Source organism: Mustela nigripes, chromosome 2, assembly GCF_022355385.1.
Source record: "Mustela nigripes isolate SB6536 chromosome 2, MUSNIG.SB6536, whole genome shotgun sequence".
NCBI lineage: Eukaryota > Metazoa > Chordata > Mammalia > Carnivora > Mustelidae > Mustela > Mustela nigripes.
The window spans coordinates 85,712,891-85,731,839 of NC_081558.1; the positions used below are offsets into that span (position 1 = coordinate 85,712,891).

At 42.6% G+C, this 18,949-nt stretch overlaps 1 protein-coding gene across 1 annotated transcript in view; it reads right to left on the reverse strand.

Moving 5' to 3' along the window:
• The window catches only part of PLCL2 (phospholipase C like 2), a 190,759-nt gene that overhangs the window by 1,787 nt on the left and 170,023 nt on the right, over window positions 1–18,949 (reverse strand). The window contains exon 5 of the mRNA XM_059390876.1: window positions 16,774–16,883. Within this exon, the coding sequence (XP_059246859.1) occupies window positions 16,774–16,883 (110 nt within the window). The remainder of the gene's footprint in view (window positions 1–16,773; window positions 16,884–18,949) is intronic.

Genomic DNA, 18,949 nt, shown 5'->3' on the forward strand with positions numbered 1-18,949 from the left:
ACCAGAGCATTCTTTTGCTGGGTGGTTTGCGGGGGGTAGGTGGTGGGCAGCTCTGTTGTGCATCTCAGGCTGGGTAGCAGCATCCCTGGCCTTTATCCGCTAGAGAACAGTAGCACACCTTCAGCTGTGACAACCAAAATGTCTGCAGATGTTGTCAAATGTCCCTGGGGGTTGAAACTGCCCATGTATCAGCCAATCATTAAGATGACTGGTTAGGAGAGACAATGTGGTGCTCCACTGGAAATTGCAATGTTCCCACTTTGGTAGAACTTTGGTTCTATTTTTCCTTCCTATTTTTAACTGCCTTCCATGAATAGTCTTTCTACTTATTCTATTACCTTCCCTTCTTATTTTTCTTGTTTGCTATTTTTTTCCTCTTCTCAGGCTCTAAGTTTATTCTATTATTCTCTTTACTATCCCTCCATAGTTTGGCTTTTTCTTTGGTCATACATGCTTGGTACGAGTCTTTCTTCCTCCCTTTCTGTTTTTGTTTTTTTTTTTAACGGCCTCCCAATGTGCATCTCCATTAAACTACTCCTGTACAACAAAAGCTGGGGTCCAGCTGCCCAGGGTAACAGGTATAGGACTTGGCTTGGCAGGCAGCTGGACTATAATCAAATCTCAGTCTCTGGGGAGACCAAATTACAATGTAATTTTAAGCGACTCGGAGGCCAGAATCCACAGAATGGTTTGCTGTTTACCACTTACTGTTCATGATTTTCCTACTTTACAAAGACCTTTAATTAGTAACTATAAATAGATGCTCCGCTGCTTAGTTTAACTGAAGGAGCTTCATTTTTTAATTCATTTTTACTAGTCACTGGATTCACATACTGAAATTTTACAAGCAGTAAGGCCTTTGTATATAAATACAGAATATTGTGGCCAAAATGTAATTTCTTGTTAAAGAGTTTATTTGCCCTCCCATATGGGATTGCTACATACATTTATGGTTAATAGACTATAACTAGATATTCCATTTGTGCTTTAAAATCACAAACATTTTTTAAAATTAATAACTTTATTTTTTTTAGAGCAGTCTCAGGTTCACAGCAGAACTGAGCAGTAAGTACCGAGATTTCCCATATGCCCCATCCCGACAAGAGGCACCACCCCGTCCGCTACCGACAGCCTGCCCCACCATGGCGCGTCCATTTGTTATAACTGATGAGCCTACCCTGCACATCACTGTCACTACGTCCACAGTTTACATTAGGGCTCACTCTTGGTGGTGTACATTCTGCGGGTTTGGACAAATATGTAATGACCTGTATCCACCACTATAGGATTACACAGAGTAAGTTTCACTGCCCTAAATATTCTCTGTGCTCCATCCACTCATCTCTCCCTTCCCCCTAAACCTGGGCAATCACCGATCTTTGTACTAACTCAATAGTTTTGCCTTTTCCAGAATGTCATATGTATGTAGCCTTTTCAGATGGGTTTCCTTCCCTCTGTATGATGCATTTAACTTTCCTCCATGCTTTTTATGGCTTTATAGCTCATTTGTTCTTAATGCTGGATGTACCACAGGTACATCCATTCCCCTACAGAAGGACAAGGTTTGGCAATTATGGATACAGTTGCTGTAGGCATCCATGTGCAGAGTTTTGTGTGGTGTAACTTTTCAATTCATTTTGGTAGATACCAAATGGAGCATGATTGATGCATCAAATAGTATGTTTGGTTTTGTAAGAAACTGCCATACTGTCTTCCACAAGGGCTGGGCCATTTTGCATCCCACCAGCAACGAATGATGGTTCCTACTGCTCCACACCCTTATCAGCATTTGATACTGTTAGTGTTTTAGATTTTGGTCATTGATGGATAAATACTGATGTCTCATTTTTGCTTTAATTCACAATGCTCTCATATTTAATGTTGAATAACTTTTCACATATCTACTTGCCATCTGTGTATCTGCATTGGTAGTGTCTGCTCAGGTCTTTTGCCCATTTGTAAATCAGACTGTTCATTTTCTTATTGTTGAATTTTAAGAGTTCTTTGTATATTTTGGGCAATAACTATTCATCAGATGTGTCTTTTATGAGTATTTTCTCCCAGTCTGCAACTTCTCTTCTTGTTCTCTTATCTTCTGCAGAGCAGAGGTTTTTAATTTTAATAAAGTCTGGTCTTATGAATTCTTTCTTTCATGGATTGTGTTGTTGGTGTTACATTTAAAAAAGTCATCGCTGTACTCAAGGTCATCTAAGTTTTCTCCTTTATTATCTTCCAGGAGCCTTATAGTTTCCATTTTACATTTAAGTCTATAACCTGTTTTAAGTTAATTTTTATGCAGGGTGTAAGTCTGTGTCTGTCTGTCTATCTATTTATCCAACTATCTCTATATATATTTGTGGGGCTTGGGGTTTTTTTTGGTTTTGTTTTGTTGTAGTTTTGCATGTGGATGTTCAGTGGTTTCAGGACAGTTGTGGAAAAGAATATCTTTGCTCCATTGTATTGCCTTTGGCCCTCAGTCAAAAATCAGTTGAGTGTATTTATATGGGTCTATTTCTAAGCTCTTTTTTCTGTTCCACTGATCTAATTGTCTATTCTTTCACCAATAGCACACTGTCTCGATTTCTGGAGCCTTATAATAAATCTCAAAGTAGTGTCAGTTCCCTGACTTTGTTTTTCTCCTTTTATACTATGTTGGTTATTCTGGGTCTTTTGCTTCTCCATGTAAACTGGAAAATCAATCTGTCAATATCCACAAAATAACCTTACAGAATTTTGATTGAGATTGTGTTGAATCTATAGCTCAAGTTGGAAAGAAACAACATCTTGAAAATACTGAGTCTTTTTAACCAGGAATAGATGTCTCTCCACTTACTCATTTTATCTTTGATATATTTCCTCAGAGTTTTATAGTCTTCCTCATATAGACCTTGCACGTATTTTGTTAGATTTATACCCACGTATTTCATTTTTGGAATTGGAGGACTTGGCATGTCCTCTAATATAACTGGCATTATGTTTTTAATGTCAAATTACCCTCATTCCTTGTTATTTTCTAGGAAAGTAATGGACTTCTACACACTAACCTTATTTCTTGCAACCTTACTGTAATTGCTTATTAGGTCCAGGAGTTTTTTGTCAGTTTCTTTTGGAATTTCTATACAGATAATCATGTCATCTGTGAACAAAGACAGTTTTCAGTCTTCCTTCCCAATGCACACCTTTTAGCTCTCTTTCCTGTCTCATTGCATCCACTAGGACTTCTAGTACACTGTGGAAAAATAGTAGAGTCAGGGGATATTCTTGCCTTATTCCAGATCTTAGTGGGAAAGGTTTGAAGTCTCACAAGTATGATGCTAGTTATAGGTGTTTTTTAGACGTTCTTTACCAAGTTGAGAAAATTCTCGATTTCTACTTTCCTGAGAAGTTTTTTTGTTTTGTTTTGTTTTGTTTTTAAATCATGAATGGGTATTGGATTTTGTCAAATGCCTTTTTTCCAATCTACTGAGATGATCATGTGATTCTTCTTCTTTATCCTGTTGATGTGATGGATTACATTAGTTGATTCTCAATTGTTATACCAACCCTTCATACCTTTATAAACCTCATTTGTACATAGTGTACAATTTTTTATACATTGCTGTCTTCAACTTTTTAATATTGAGAATTTCTGCATCTATATTCATAAGAGATACTGATCTGTAGTTTTCTTTTCTTATAATGTCTTTGTCTGGTTTTGGTTTTAGGATAATGCTGGCCACATAGAAGGTATCAGAAAGTATTCCCTCTGCCTCTATTTTCTGGAAGAGAATGTAAAAAAAACCAAAAAACTGGTATCATTTCATCTTTAAATGTTTGATAGAATTCACCAGTCAACCCATGTGACTGGTGCTTTCTGTTTTAAAAGGTTATACTTAGGGGCACCTGGGTGGCTCAGTCGGTTGGGTATCTGCTTTTGGGTTGGGTCATGATTCCAGGGTCCTGGGATCGAGTCCTCCGTTGGGCTCCTTGCTCAGTGGGGACCCTGCTTCTCCCTTTCCCTCTGCCTAATGCTCTCCCTGCTTATGCTCTCCCACTCTCTCTGTCAAATAAATAGAGAAAATCTTCTTAAAAGGGTGATAATTGTTCATTCAACTTCTTTAATGAGGATAGGTCTATTCAAATGGTCTATTTCTTCTTGTGTGAGTTTTGGTAGACTGTGCCTTTCAAGAAATTGGTCTATTTCATCTAATTTTTCAAATTTGTGGGACAAGAGTTGTTTATCCTATTACTTTGTCATCCTTTTAATATCCATGGGATCTGTACTGACGCCTGTTCTTTCATTTTTGATATTTGTAACTTACATCCTCCTTTTGTTTTTCCTTCCTAGTTAGCTTGGCTAAGGACACACTGATTTTAATTATCTTTTCAAAGAGCCAGATTTTAGTCCTGCTGATTTTTTCCATCAATTTCCTGAGTTCAATTTCATTGATTTCTGTTCTTGTATTTTTACTAATAAAAAATTAGTGGGTCTATGTTCAAAATACTCACTTGGCATGTCCTCTTAGACTTCCCATGTCCAAAACTGAGTTCCTGATATCCTACCAGTTTCTCTAACCAACTCTTCCTAGGTTAAGACAACTCAGTTCTTGCCATGACTTGGACCAAAGGCCCCACTACCATCTTTGAGTCCTCTCCTTCTCCTGCATCCCTCACCCCACTTGTCAGCAGCCCCTATTACCTCTATCATCAATCCATATATATACATATACAGGTTCTTGGCACTTCTTCCCACCCTCATTGCCACAACAGTAGCCTGAGCCACCGTCACTTTTGTTTGAGTTTATGATTATGCCCTTCCAACTGGCCATCCTGCTTCTCTTTTCTCAACATGACAACCAGAGACACACAATTACACGCAGTCAGAACATCTCCTCCTCCTACCTTCTGTGACTCTTCATATAACACAGTGAGAGTCAGAGTCCTTTCCCACAGCCCTTATGTCCTGCCCTTGAGCTGTTCTTACCCCCTTGATGGTCCCACCTTGTTTGCTCAGCCACTCTGATGCTGGGCCCCACAGTGCTCCTTACACACAGTAAATCCTCTCCAGCCCAGCCTCAAGGGGGCTCACTCAGCATTCCCTGTGCAGGGCAGGCCTTTACCCAGAAAGGAACATAGTTTCCTCTCTCACCTTCTTCGGGCCTTGACTACCCAACCACCATTCCAAAATGAAAACTGCCTATCCTGCCCACAGCTCTCCTTGTCCCTTCCTGGCCTTGCTTTCTCCATAATATGTACCACCATGTAATGTTCTCTGCTGCTATTTACTGTCTGTCTCTCCCATTAAATGTGAGCTCCACGAGAACAGGGTTTTTTACATCTTCAGACCACTGTTGAACCCTCCCCCTTCAGGCCTAGAACAGCAGCGGCCATACCACATGGGCTCAAGAAACAGACGGAGTGAATATATAATGAGCATAAAACGTGAAAGTACCTCTTCTACCTCACAGGGGGCTCCCAAAGATGGAGGCATTTTCTTCTGCATTTATATGTATTATGAACAGGTGTTTTATTTTACTTTTACAGAAATGGAATCAAGCAAACTATTAAAGTCTTCGGTTTTCTTTTTGTTCACCAAAAATCATGCCTTGGCAATCTTTCCATGTCAGCCTATACAGACTGGCCACAGGACGATGGGGCATTTAAAAACAGAAATCCCCAGATGGTAGAGGATAATCACTGTGGTAATAATACAACTCTTTATCTGGTTGGATCTTCTGCTTCCCAAGTTCAGACAGGTCATTAACTGTATCTCGGACAGACAAGGCGATGGGCTGTTAGCCTGGGAGACACAAAGGACTCCTACAGGCTGTCAGCCTGGGTTGGGGAACCGCTGGGCTTTATCCACATTACTTCTGTTTTGTTCTGTGCATCTAAAACTGTGTGTCCGACATGTCTCGGGACTGCACCATCCAGTAAGAATAAAGAACAATCTGAAAGGGGTGATGATGATGTTTGCTGCAGCAGGGTTCACATCGCATTGCTTCAAAGACTTCAAAAGAGCAAAGGCTATTTAAAACACTGCCGCCCACCGCCACAGGGTATCTGGGTTTGAAGACTCCTACGAAACTGGCTTCACAATGTTTCCAGTTGAAAAACTCAAACCCTATTTGGTTTCACACATTCTGTTTTGAATTTCATAACTTATTCTATTTGGTTTTCATCATGAAAGACTTCTAACAACCTTAGGTCAAAATATTTAAGGTTCCTACTTAGACTCAGAACATAATCTTTAAAAGATGGAGCTAAGAGCAGGGCCAGATCCCTGTGGCTCCTGCTGAGAGTCTGCCCCGACCATGTTCCTTCTGGCTCTGCCCGTAGCTGCCTGAGATGGGGTCGGAGGCTGAAGCCGCCAGAAAGGAATGATGGTGGCTGATAGACACTGGAGCCAGAGTCCCAGCCATACTCAATGATCAGCCAATCACCAAATTTTCTCTCTGACCATAAAACATGTCTAAGCTTTGAAAATATGTTAAAAATACTTCCAGGCACATCTGTTAGTGCTACATAGTTTTTGAATCTAAAATTAACAATCACAATTCACTGCCTTTATTTATACCTAGAGCTGAAACAATAGGGATTCTATACTTCAGTTATTATTTTTTTTTTCAAAGCTTTTTCTATCCAACTATCTATTAGAGGAGACCAGAGTTGCCTTCCTACTGAGGTGGGTGAACCAGAATGGCCACAAAGACTCCCAGACCTCTGCCACGAAACCACACAATGGCCACATGGCTAAGAGCTGGAGTGGGCAAAGATGGCCACCTGCTGTTCCCTGGGAGTTAGCAGACCTACTTCTTCCAAATTACAAGCAGTGGGAAGGAAGAGAAAAGAAAAGAGGACACTCACACCATTTTGGGAGTCTGAAGGAGGCATAAAGGTAGTCAAATACTCTTAAATTTAATGCAAGTGAGAACCCAAGTTATCAGTATCTGGCTTGACCTCAGCATGTCCAGTATCCACCCTGACATTTGTGTTGTTCTAGGGCTAAAATCTCCAACCCCAGAAGGTTCCCTTGGTTGGTAATGGACTATGCTGCCTCCGTCCTGCTTCCTTATCCACTCAGGAACACAGTGAGGAGGACAGAAGCTTCTAGGCACCCTCACTGACACTTTCTGCTCCCCCCAAGAGATGAAGCTACCTCTGGCAAAAAGAGATGGGGGCAGACACTTAGCATGAAGGCCCAGCAGGAAGATGGACTGCCACCCCGCGTAAGCCTAGCACCAACCCACAAGCTGGGCCCTTACTTAGCAAGTTGCTATGCACGTGTCCTTATTTTTCCTGTCACACTGGGAAGTCTTCAAGAGGCTGCCCATCTCCTCCCTCAGCATCACTCTGAGAAGACAGCACGGGGTCTAGGATTCTTCTGCTACTTCTCACCAGAGCATCTTCTGCAACCTGAACCACAGAATCAAAACTGCAAAACCCTAACATAGTCTCATGACCAGGAAACAGTACTGGGAACACTAACTACAGCGCACTAGGCACCGTATTAAGCCCTTCACAAAGATTATGTCATGAGAGTCTCTCAATTCTGCCAGAGGCGCTCTTCCTATCCCCACTTTCATAGATGAGGAAAGAGTTAGGAGAGATTAAGGGCTTGGCACAAGGCAGAGTCTACACAGCATATTACACTTAAACACACAACTTTTCTCTGTGTGTTCTGATTTCTTTTTAGATTAACTAAACCACTGGGCCCAACCATAGAGCTGAGCCCCATGTGTGACACATGACACTTTCAAGCAAGCCAACTGGAATGTCTACCACCACCTCTAATGTCCTCAGCACAGACAATTCACTCTTCCTGGGCTTAAACAGAAGCACAAAAATAGAGCGTTCCCTCTGTATTTATTGAATGAGGATAGAGTGAACACCTCAATGGTGGGGCTATGGGTATCTTGGTTCTGGGATATAAGTTGCCTCGTTACACTCTGACAGCTCCCTCTGAGAGGCCTGTGTGGCCGGCAAAGACTGTAGCATGTTCATCTGAGGTACAGAAGGCCTTCTTCCCACTGACATCCCAGTAAGCCTTACACTTGAAAAAAGGCCCCCGATCATCAGTCTAAAGTGAGAGCAATAAAGCCTAGCAGCATGCGCTTCTCTATAGAACATCAAATTCCTTTTAAGTGTTTCATGATTTTTTCTGTCCTTGTAGCTTCTACTACGTTCATTCACGTGTTGGGAGGGAGTGAAATGGGAACTGTATATCGCCTCATCTCCCCGCAGCAGGAAGATTCTGCTGCGGAGTCCCCAGAGGGCTCCTGGGTGCTGGCAAGGTGGATGAGGACCTGGGAGAGTGTGAGAACAGTTCTGGAAGCATTGCTCCTAACCCTGGTTCTTCCCTTAATCCAGAGCCGCTCCAGGCATATGACGCAGTGTCTGGATCACACAGGCCTGCTGGGTGAATCCCGAGACGCCCCCGGCACCTCGATCCTCTCACCCTTGCCGAGAGTTCGGCTATTTTATCACACTGACAGCTGTTCCTCAATTTTGCAGTGGTGGTACTCAAAGATTTATACAAAGTTTAATTTAAATTTTTCAATAGAAGATGTCATTTAAATTCAGAATGGACGTCTCCCATCTCAGAAACAAGTTTATGTCTCATTCAGCAAAGATGGGGGGGCTCCCAGGAGCTCCTAGGCAGCACCGTGGAGGAGGTGTGGTGTCTGAGTCAGGCCCCGACAGACGAGCAGGAAAGGCTTTCATCAGGCCAACGGGCTGTGGAGGAGCCCACCTTCCACACGTGACCTATGACTCCAACACATGATGCCTTTGGGGCCTAACCATGGCTCAGGAGCATGATTTCTATACTACAAAGCTTTCTAGAGCTCCAACTGTGTTGCCATCTCCCTATAACAGGAATGGCCATGGGAAGGGCTAAATTTCCCACTAGTGGTGAGTGTTGGCCCCTGCCCTGGGAGATCTTGCCTGACAGAACTGGTGGCTCTGGGGGTGGGGATGGGGTGAGGGTTTCAGGAGCTGCCCCTGGAGGCTCCAGACAGTGGAAGGGAGCCGGGAAGGGCAGAGATGGGAGGTCGAGAGAGGGCTCTGGGGAGCGGCACCAGGACCAGACAGGAGGGTGGCAGGTCTGGAGAGAGCGAGGGGTTGTAGAGGGAGGAGCAGGGCCAGAAGCATGAGCATGGAAGCTCCTGAAGACACTACTTAAAACAGCATGCAAAAGCACTTCCCTCGCGCCATTAGTCTTTTAAGCACAACTTCTGCATAATTAAACATTAGCTGAGAGATTACAAATTCCACATTAGTAGGATCCAGTGTCTGAGGTTTTACTGTTTTAAGTGGACCAGAAAGAACAGCCAGCCTAATGACAAACACTACTGTAGTTTGGTTTCCTGAACCGTGCTGAAGAATCTGCACACGCCAACCAGAGGAATGGCTTTCAGCCGATTACAGATTTTCAGGAAAACAGGCAATATAATACATTTCCTATAATACATAACATAACTAAAGAATATTACCATCAATAAAGAAAAGGAGTTGCACAAAGACCATCACAGAAATTTTCGGAAAAGAAACAAATGTTAGTCTTCAGGTCTTTAAGGTAAGTACTGCACCTCAGGTAAAAACGAAATCAAGATTAATATCTTACCAGGTGCAAAGACCGTCTGGTTTATTTATTTATTTTTGGCAGAAGTCTTATGTTCCTAAAGAGAACAAATCTCTAATTGCTTTCAGGGTTTAGTTTTTAGTCTTACTTCTGAGGGTGGAGTGGCACAGAGCAGAGAGAGCTAGCTTGGCAGCAATTCATCTGGAAAACATCTTGGACTGTAATAAGCTCCATTCGAGTTTAGGATATGACACAGGTGCTAGAAAAATCCAGCATAATTTTGGCCTGTATTAACAGTAAGATAATTTTCAGACTATGAACAAAATCATACCGACAAGTCCTGCCCTGGGGTCGTTAGTGCCCTGTGCCCCCAAAGTATGAGGACAATTCTGGCCACCCCATCTTCCGAAAGACATTGACAAACTAGAGCCCTCAGAAAGCCAAGGAACCCAGTGAGGAGGGGGCCGGATGCCATCTCATCCTGGAATCTGCACAAGCTGAGCATGTCTGATCTGAATCGGGGAGGTCTAAGAGAAGACAATGAGAGTTCCCAAAGGTATAAAGGGATGTTGAGGAAGAAGGAATAGAATAATTCTGGGCTATTCTGAGGGTATTACTGAACCAGTAGAAAGAAGTGAAGTTACAGAGAGATCAAATTCTACGTACTGTATGGCAGAACACAGCTAAAACTCCATGACGGTAGAGGAGGCTGGCAAGTAGGAAGGAGGAAGCGGCACGAAGGTGGATTTGATGACCCCATGTTGTTGTGGGGCCAAGTCTCCACTGTGATGACCCCATGTTGTTGTGGGGCCAAGTCTCCACTCGTCAAAGGGAAAATGCTTCATTTGCAGGTTCTGCCACTGTAGGATGCTCTCTGCAAAGGCAGCTGCCCATAATTGCTTCCATCCCTGTCCAGGCATCCTGCTGCTCCATCCACTAAGAGATGCAGTCCACTTCCCCCTCCCTTGAATCTGGGCTGGCCTTGACTTGCTTTGGTCAATTAAACATGGAGGAAGTGGTCTGAGGAAGCCTGGCAGCTTCCCTTTTTGTCTTCTTGGAATCTCACAGCCATCTAGGGAAGCTGGGGCTGGACTACTGAATGATGATGGTCCGTGGGGAGAGAAGGAGAGAGAGAGAGAGAGGGCAGAGAGACCTAGCCATTCCAGCCATCCCTGGTGAGATGCCAGTCATGTGAGTGGAAGCTTCTTGGGTATTCCAGGCCCAGCTGACCTCCCAGCTGGACCATGCCTCACAGGTGATCCTGGTCAACACCAGAGGGAGTAGAAAAGCCACCCAGCTGAGCTCAGCTAACCCAAAGAATCACGAGTTTTGGCATGGTTTGTTACACAGCAACAGAGAAGTGAGACAGTTGGTCAGATGGCCGTATTTTGTGTGTTGTGACAGTGCCTTTCTGGGCACAGTGGACTGAAGCAGGTAGAGAACCTGATCCAAGGAGAACGTGATACAAGAAGAGGCTTATAACTTTAGGATTCCTGGTCTGGACGTGAAATGAAAGGACAGGCTGAGCTGATCAGATTTCCTCTCTTTGGAATTTAAATTAGGAAATGCAAGTAGATTGAGAACTTGGAATAAAAACTTCTAAGGTATAGTCAGAGCCAAAGCAACACAAGACCAAGTCATAGAGCAGCAGAAACCACGAGTGAGCAGGGGGAGCCACTGGCAGATGGAGAAGGACTGAGTGGATGACCACAGTCCCCCAGAGAAGAGCTGTCCCAGGCGCTGCTGGGCTTCCTGACTGCTGTTCACTCTCGTGCGGCCAGACCACAGCTTCTGGTCTCGGCCTCCCTGTCCTCTCATGATCCCTTCCATGAGCCAGGATTGCTCATTTCTCCTCTGTGAGCCAGCCTGCAGGAATCTGGCTTCTTATCACCAAAAGGGACCAATTAAAACAGGGCTGTGCTACCATGAGAGTCTATCATTTGGGGAACAATAAGAAATAGAAACAATGAAAATGATCACCAGTTCAGTGAATATTTTAGCAAATGGGAAATAAAGGGAGAGGAGCATCTTGATTAAGTTCGTGGGTGGAAGACATATTAACAGAATTTCCTTCCCACATTCCTGATGAGACGAGCAAAAAGTAAAATTGGCAAACACACACATACTCGCACACACAGATACACACACACATAACACAAGCAGCAAACAAACAGAAGGGTGTGACACAATTTAAGAAACTTCCAAACCTCACAGAATACACAGTGGCAATTCATAAAAATCCCAAGAATTCTAAGAGCCACTCAAATTGGAAAGTCACAGAGTGTCCTTCTCTTTTACGTCTGATAGAGCAGAACAGATGATGGGACAGAGGGTAGGATGAAAGAGATGACACAAGACAAGTGAGGAACAGGGCTGACACACAAGTGGAGAAAACTGGACACGATATATTCAACAATGATGTTCCGACAAGTGCAACACAGAGAACCCTGAGGGAAAAGGTGCAAATGGGGGTCCAGCTCCCTATTTGGAGGGCTTCTGGGATGTGCTGTGGGAAGCCTGAGCCCAAGCAGAGCCCAGAGGCCCCAGTGAGCCCAGAAGATGGACTCTGGAGTTTGGGGAGGTAAGGTGGCCAGGATGTGTGTGGCAGATTGGGGGGCCTCTTAAACAATCACCATAAATATCTACGTTCAAGAAGATGGAGGATACAGTGAGCAAAGAGACGAGAGAAGTGGGGAGCTGGGAAGGACTAATAGCAGCGTAGATGCTGTGGAAGACACAATAGTATTGCTTGAAGATGCAGAACTAACAGAAACTACCAAAAAAGAAGGAAAGAAAAAAGACCTAAAAAGAAGTGAATAGTGGATCTGTCACTTCTGGAAAGGTATCAAGCAATAAATAAATTTAAAAAAATAGATATATATATATATATGGAGCTACAGAAGAAAGGGTAAGACAGAAAAAAGATTTAAAGAAAAAAATGGCTAAGAATTCTCCAAATTTGATGGACACTATAAATCCACAAGTGGAAGAATCTCAAGAAACCCAAAGGAGAAGAAACATAATGAAAATAAGACTAAGGCCCATTATAATTCTTTTAAAAGGCCAAAAAAAAAAAAAAATCCAAACAAAAAGATGCTCTACCTCTACACATGCCGTATACTGGCTAAACTGACAATAGCAAATGTTGACATGGATGTGGGATAATTAGAACTCTCACAACACTGCTGGGGGAATACTACATGGGCCAGTTTGGAAAGTGGTTTGGCAATTTCCTATAAAGTCTGACATACATTTAACCATATGATCCGGCAACTGCACTCATATTTATATGAGAAAATGAGCACATGTTCACACAAAGACCTGCTTGGGAATGCTTCCTGTGGCTTTAGTCACGAGAGCTAGAAACTGGAAACAACCCAAACGCCCATCAGCTAGTAAGTGTATGAACAAAGGGTCCCATGGCCAGCAAACAGAATACTGTTCATCAATGAAAAGAAATGGATTGCTGAAACACACCTCAACTTGGATGAATATGCAAAGCATTATGGTAAAGGAAAGAAGCTAAATGAATCGCTGAACAAGCTTTACTGTGAGAGATAATTATTTCCTATAAATAGAAATTCATTTAAGTTCTTTATGGTTTACTTTTCTTCTTTTAAATTAAGTAAAATTTAGTATTTTTTTAAAAATTAAAAAGCGATCCTAGTAGGATTCTATTAGCGTAACTTATTTCATAATATCTGAGATATCAGTTCTTTTCAGAGGTTCTATTAAGAAAGAAAATCACTGCCAACAAACTAGGGTATAGTGTACAGATACCATGGACTAGAAGATACATGCCAATTTAGAAGATATCAGAAATAGAAAAAAGAAGTATGATTCAGAATCAATAATATGTATCTCCATCCATCCATCCATATGCATCTAAAATGGTTCCTAAAATAAGGTCACATATTTAAATTTTTTTAAAAAAATTTATTTATTTGACAGAGAGAGAGCACAAGTAGGCAGAGCAGCAGGCAGAGGAAAAGGGAGAAGCAGGCTCCCCGATGAGCAGGAAGTCCGATGTGGGGCTCAATCCCTGGACCCTGGGATCATGACCCGAGCCGAAGGCAGACACTTAACTGAGCCACCCAGGTGCCCCAAGGTCACCTACACTTAATAGTTATTTCTCAGAGGACTTGAGGTCATTTTAAAACTTCTATCTTTTCTACATTAAAAAAGGCTTCATATAAATGAAAATGCATTTACAAAAACAAATGAATGATTTCTATTCAAAATAAAAAGTGTCTGGAAGTAAATATGCTAACATGTCTATAGTAGATAACTCTGGGTGTGGTGATCAGAGCTGACATTTCTTCTTTATTCATTTTTGTATTTTTAAAGTAATTCTTAAAATTGCAAAACTAAACAGAGCAAGCAAAAATTCATAAAAACTGGGAGGCACGTCCCTATATTAAAGGAGTTTACAGCAGGAGGCTCCCACGCTGGGTGACCATCATCTTCTGGTTTGCCCAGGTCTGTCCTGATTTACACACAGGAAGTCCTACGTCCCAGGATGATCAGTCACCCGCCTTCTTCATTGTTCAAATGAGTGGAGGAAGATAACTTTCAATTTCGTTCTAGAGCAGAAGTACTCCCAATTTTTTTAGGATGCCTCAGAATCCCCCAAGGAACTTGTTAAACAAGCAGATTCCAAGTTCTGTCCCTAGAGATTCTGACCCAGCTTCTGAGGTGGGGCTCAGGAGGCTGCATTTTTAAGCACTACAGGAAGTTCCTGTTTGGCCTCACAGCTCCAGGACTCCCTGGACATGTCTCCCCGCACTTCTTCTCCTTTTCTCTCTATACCCAGTGTCATCTGAAACCTTCCCCTAGCCTCTGGGTCCACCATGAGGTCACGGCTGCCTACTGCCCACCATGCATAGCCTCGGAGGGCCACCACCTCTCCTAGCTTACCACGAAGAACAAGTGGTCAGAGGAATACAAAGGATCTGATTCCCTCCTGCCAGGAAAAGGTTAGTATCTCAACTCAGACCCAAATTCACATCCAAGGGGTCACTGATTCTCCTAAACAAAGTTAAAACTTGTGAATCACCCAGGGGTGGAAAAAGCCCTTCCATTATATGGAAACGATACATAGATCTCTCCGGTTCTTTCGCATTCCTCACTCAGCTTCTACCACACTCAAACACCATCTAGAACAAATATGCTGGAAATTCTAAAAAGATCCTTTACCCTGTCCTATACATTAGTTTCCATGTGAATGCAAGTCTGAGGTGTTAATTCTCTGTCCTGGACATAAGTCAAAAGAAAATGGGTTTTCTCGACGTAGCTATTTGGTTCAATTACTTATTTCTAAAATCTGGTATATTACTTTATGTCAGCTGTTTCTCATTAATGTGTGTGCCAGGCTCCCATTTTCGGTGGCTCTTAGCCAAGTGCGTCTCAGACTTGAATGTGCACGAGAATCCCCCGGGATCTTGTAAAAATGCATATTCTGATTCAGTAGACCCAGGGTGGGGCTTGGGAGTCTGTATTTTTGAACAAGCTCCCAAGTAATACTCAGGCTTCTGGTTCCCAGACCTCAAACAAGTAGCGAGGACAGTTGACAGGTGAAGGGTCTGGTCTGTAAGTCTGGTTTTGCCTATAATAAAAGCAACACGAGCATTTGTTCTATCACAGGGCTTAAACTACTGTGCTACTGAGATTTGTCGGAAATTTGTTGTGTACCCCCACTTCTGGGTGGGAATGAGTCAGCAAGTTATACAACTAAATTCCTTTTCCTTGTAAATTCTTCTATCTGCTGTTTACTAAATTGCAAACTATCAAAGTTAACCTTATGATTAACCTTTTGAAAGCTTACAAAAGAAAGCACATGTGAAGGAAGGGAACTATTTTAAGAAGTCAAGAAAATGATTTTAATTATATAAACAAGTAGAGGTTTAACATGAGAAAATGCAAGTTGGGTAGCTTTGGAAGGGTGACTTTCTCTTAAATCAAATCAGAAAGCCATTGTCTGCTGCAGGGATGCATCTCTTAACTTGAGGAGGAACAAGGAAATTAAAAGAGGCAGCAGTGAGAATGTCCTTATAGTTTTGGCTTCAAGGGAGCAGAAACTTTGGAGGGTGACTACCAGAGAGTAATTTTAGATTTAGCTGTCCAAGATCCAGAGTGAAATAATGTTTCTGTGTTATGATTATTCAAGTTCCCAAACATGGAGAAGAAGAAAAGTAAAGACCACTGGGACAAAACTTAACAAAGGCTTCAAGGTACATACATAGCCTCCTTTTAAAAACCATGTCACCGGGGCGCCTGGGTGGCTCAGTGGTTTGGGCTGCTGCCTTCGGCTCGGGGCATGATCTCAGGGTCCTGGGATCGAGCCCCGCATCGGGCTCTCTGCTCCGCAGGAAGCCTGCTTCTCTCTCTCTCTCTCTCTGCCTGCCTCTCTGCCTAGTTGTGATCTCTCTCTGTCAAATAAAAAACAAAAAAAAAAACAAAAAAAACACAAAAAACCATGTCACCTGATACACAGCACAGAGAAAAAGACAGGGAGAGTGTACAGCACAAGGCATATGGCAGTCGCCTCTGAACGGTGGGACCATGTCCATCTTTGCATATTTCTATTTTTGACAGTTTCAACTATAATGTATTACTTTTACAATAAAAAATACTGAACCTTATAAAGATGGTCATGCTGAGGAAGGAAGGAAGTGAAGGAGAGGGAGGGGAGGAGGCAGGAAGACCGACAGATGGCTTCTAAAGCAAATTTTCTGTCGAATGGCAATTCCTTTACATATTTCTTTTAATTATGCCCCACATAAGTCTTTCTCACTTTGTCCAGGATCATATAAATATTAAGGTTGTGATTATACTTGGAAGTATTAAATGACATCTGAGTAATTAGAATCTAAATTCCCAATCATCCCTCTATAATCACACTATTTCACAGATAGCAACTGGCATTTATAAACTTGACAATGTTTTAAGGGTAGAAGCCAAGGTCCTCTCCCTTCCCGGCAGAATCCACAATGTGCCAACCACCGGAGTCCGCTGTGCTCTCTCCAAGCCGCACCGCACCGCCCGGGGGCTGTGCCTGCAGGCTCCCCTGAGGGCTGAGTTCTCACTGGATGGCAGTGACCATGCTATCGCCTCAGTGGCTGATACAAGGCAAGGCCTGTTCTACTTAAAGGAGGAAACGTGCTGAGCAAGGCTGCAGCGTCACCGGCATCAGAAACAGCTTGGCCACATACCTTTAAGATGGTGATATTCCAGGTAAAGCTCTCCACTGCTTTTTGTAGTTTCCGTTCCTTCAGACCTTCCTTGGTTCCGATGCTGTGTAAGTGTTCGTGGAATTCCATGGCTGAAAGAAACAAAGCATTTTACTTCCAAGTCCAACCTGTGCTGATGAACAGGCAACGCTTATTTTTCTAGGTAGAGCTCAAAGATTCCAGTCTCCAGTGGAATTTCATAAATGTGTCTCTTTAAGAGTGTAGTAATTGAGGGGAAACACTGACAATTCATGGTCTCAGCAAGGCGGAAACATCTTAGAGGTCAGCAGTCACTCCTCATGGTCTGGAAGGGAGAAAAAGGCACATAAAAGCGTTCTCATTCTTATTTTAGAGATGAGTAATCTGAGGCTCGGCAAGGGTGAGAAATGGATGGCTGTGGCGGAATCAAGAGGAAGAGCTGGGACTAGAACCCAGGTCTTCAGAACCTCAGGAGGAAGATTTCAGCTCTGTGGATGCCATCTTGGCAATTGGTGATGAAATGAATGCAAAGTAATGCCCTTCCTGTCACGAAGAGTGTTAGTCTGAGGTCAGACACCAAGCCTTCCTGAAGGGGAGTAGACTGGGACAAAGGCCCTGAACTGGATCTCTGCATTCCCATTATGACTCTTTAATATAATTTACATAATCAAATGAACGTTCCCTATTGCCATTCAAAATAGTCTCAAAAAAGCGCCTGATGCAACAACAATGCAATAATGCAGGAGTGCTATGATGGTTCATTTGCTGCTTTAGTACCATGACAACCTATGGAATTTTATATATTAAACTGCAGTCAATGATCCCACTCTGGCCAATGGGGACCCTTCAGATTGGTTCCTATGTCCTTTTGAAATGACTCATCAGCCTTTTGGCACAAGATGTTCTAGACTTACTAAGTATGTTTTCCACCCTGGTCCTGGAGCCAGGCATTTCTTGGAGGACCTCAGGGTTCTTTTGCTGGGGAGTGATATTTATATACTACAATCTGGGTGTTAGGAGTGCCTATCTTTACTGAGTTTTCATTATTTTTTAGGCCTTTTCATTGGACAGATCTCAGACACATTTCTTTCTTTCTTTTTTTTTTTTTTTTTAAAGGGAAGAATAACATCTTGCTAATGCTTTTTTTTTTTTTTAAAGATTATTTATTTGAGAGATGGGGAGAGCACATGTGCATGAGCACAAGGGCAGGGGTGGAGGGACAGACAAAGGGAAAGAGAATCTTTTAAGCGGATTCCCTGCTGAGCGTGGAACCCAATGCAGGGCTGGATCCCAGGACCCTGAGATCATGACCTGAGCTAAAGCCAAGAGTTTGCTGCTCAACCCACAGCACCACCCAGGGGCCCTGCTAAGATTTTAATTCAAATTTAAGGGTATGAGGTTTTTACATATGTTTTTAAAAATTTTATGCTTATTTTATATCTCTTAGGTGGAAAATCTTAATTCCTAACCTATTAGTAGTGAGACTGCTGAATATGACTTAAAATCTGCATTTGGGGGGAGGGGGAGGGTCCTCAGAGAGCATCTTGTTAAGAATGTATAGTAAGAATATTGTCTTCTAAGGTAAGTCAGAATAATTTTTTTCTCCACGTCGTTATGTCACTAACAAAGTCCAATTAGGTTCATTTAGCTTTTGTTTTGTTCTTCTTTTTCATCCTCTCTGTGATAGGGTAGTGCTTTTTTGGATGTAATCTGTTTTACGACTATGCGATTATGTCAAAGCTTTATACATGATTCCAAAGCCAAACCTCCTATCAGAGTGTGCTCAGGTAAGTCTTGCTTCCTCCTGGTGTCTTGCATCCAGATCCCTCCCTTCCCCTACACATTTTTGGTAGTTTTTAATTTACTTTCTCCTGTATTGTTTCTCCTTGAAAATACAAGCAGCTGTGGGGAATGACTGGCTCAGTCAATTAAGAGTCTGCTTTCACCTCAGGTCATGATCCCAGGGGGCTGGAATCCAGCCCCACATGGGGCTCCTTGCTCAGCAGGGAGCTTGCTTCTCCCTCTGCCTGCTGCTGCCCCTGCTTGTGCTCTCCCTGACAAATAAATTTAATTAATTAATTAATTGATTGATTTTTTAAATATATAAATAATTTTTTAAAAGATTTTTAAAAATTACTTGACAGATCACAAGTAGGCAGAGAGGCAGTTGGGGTGGGGG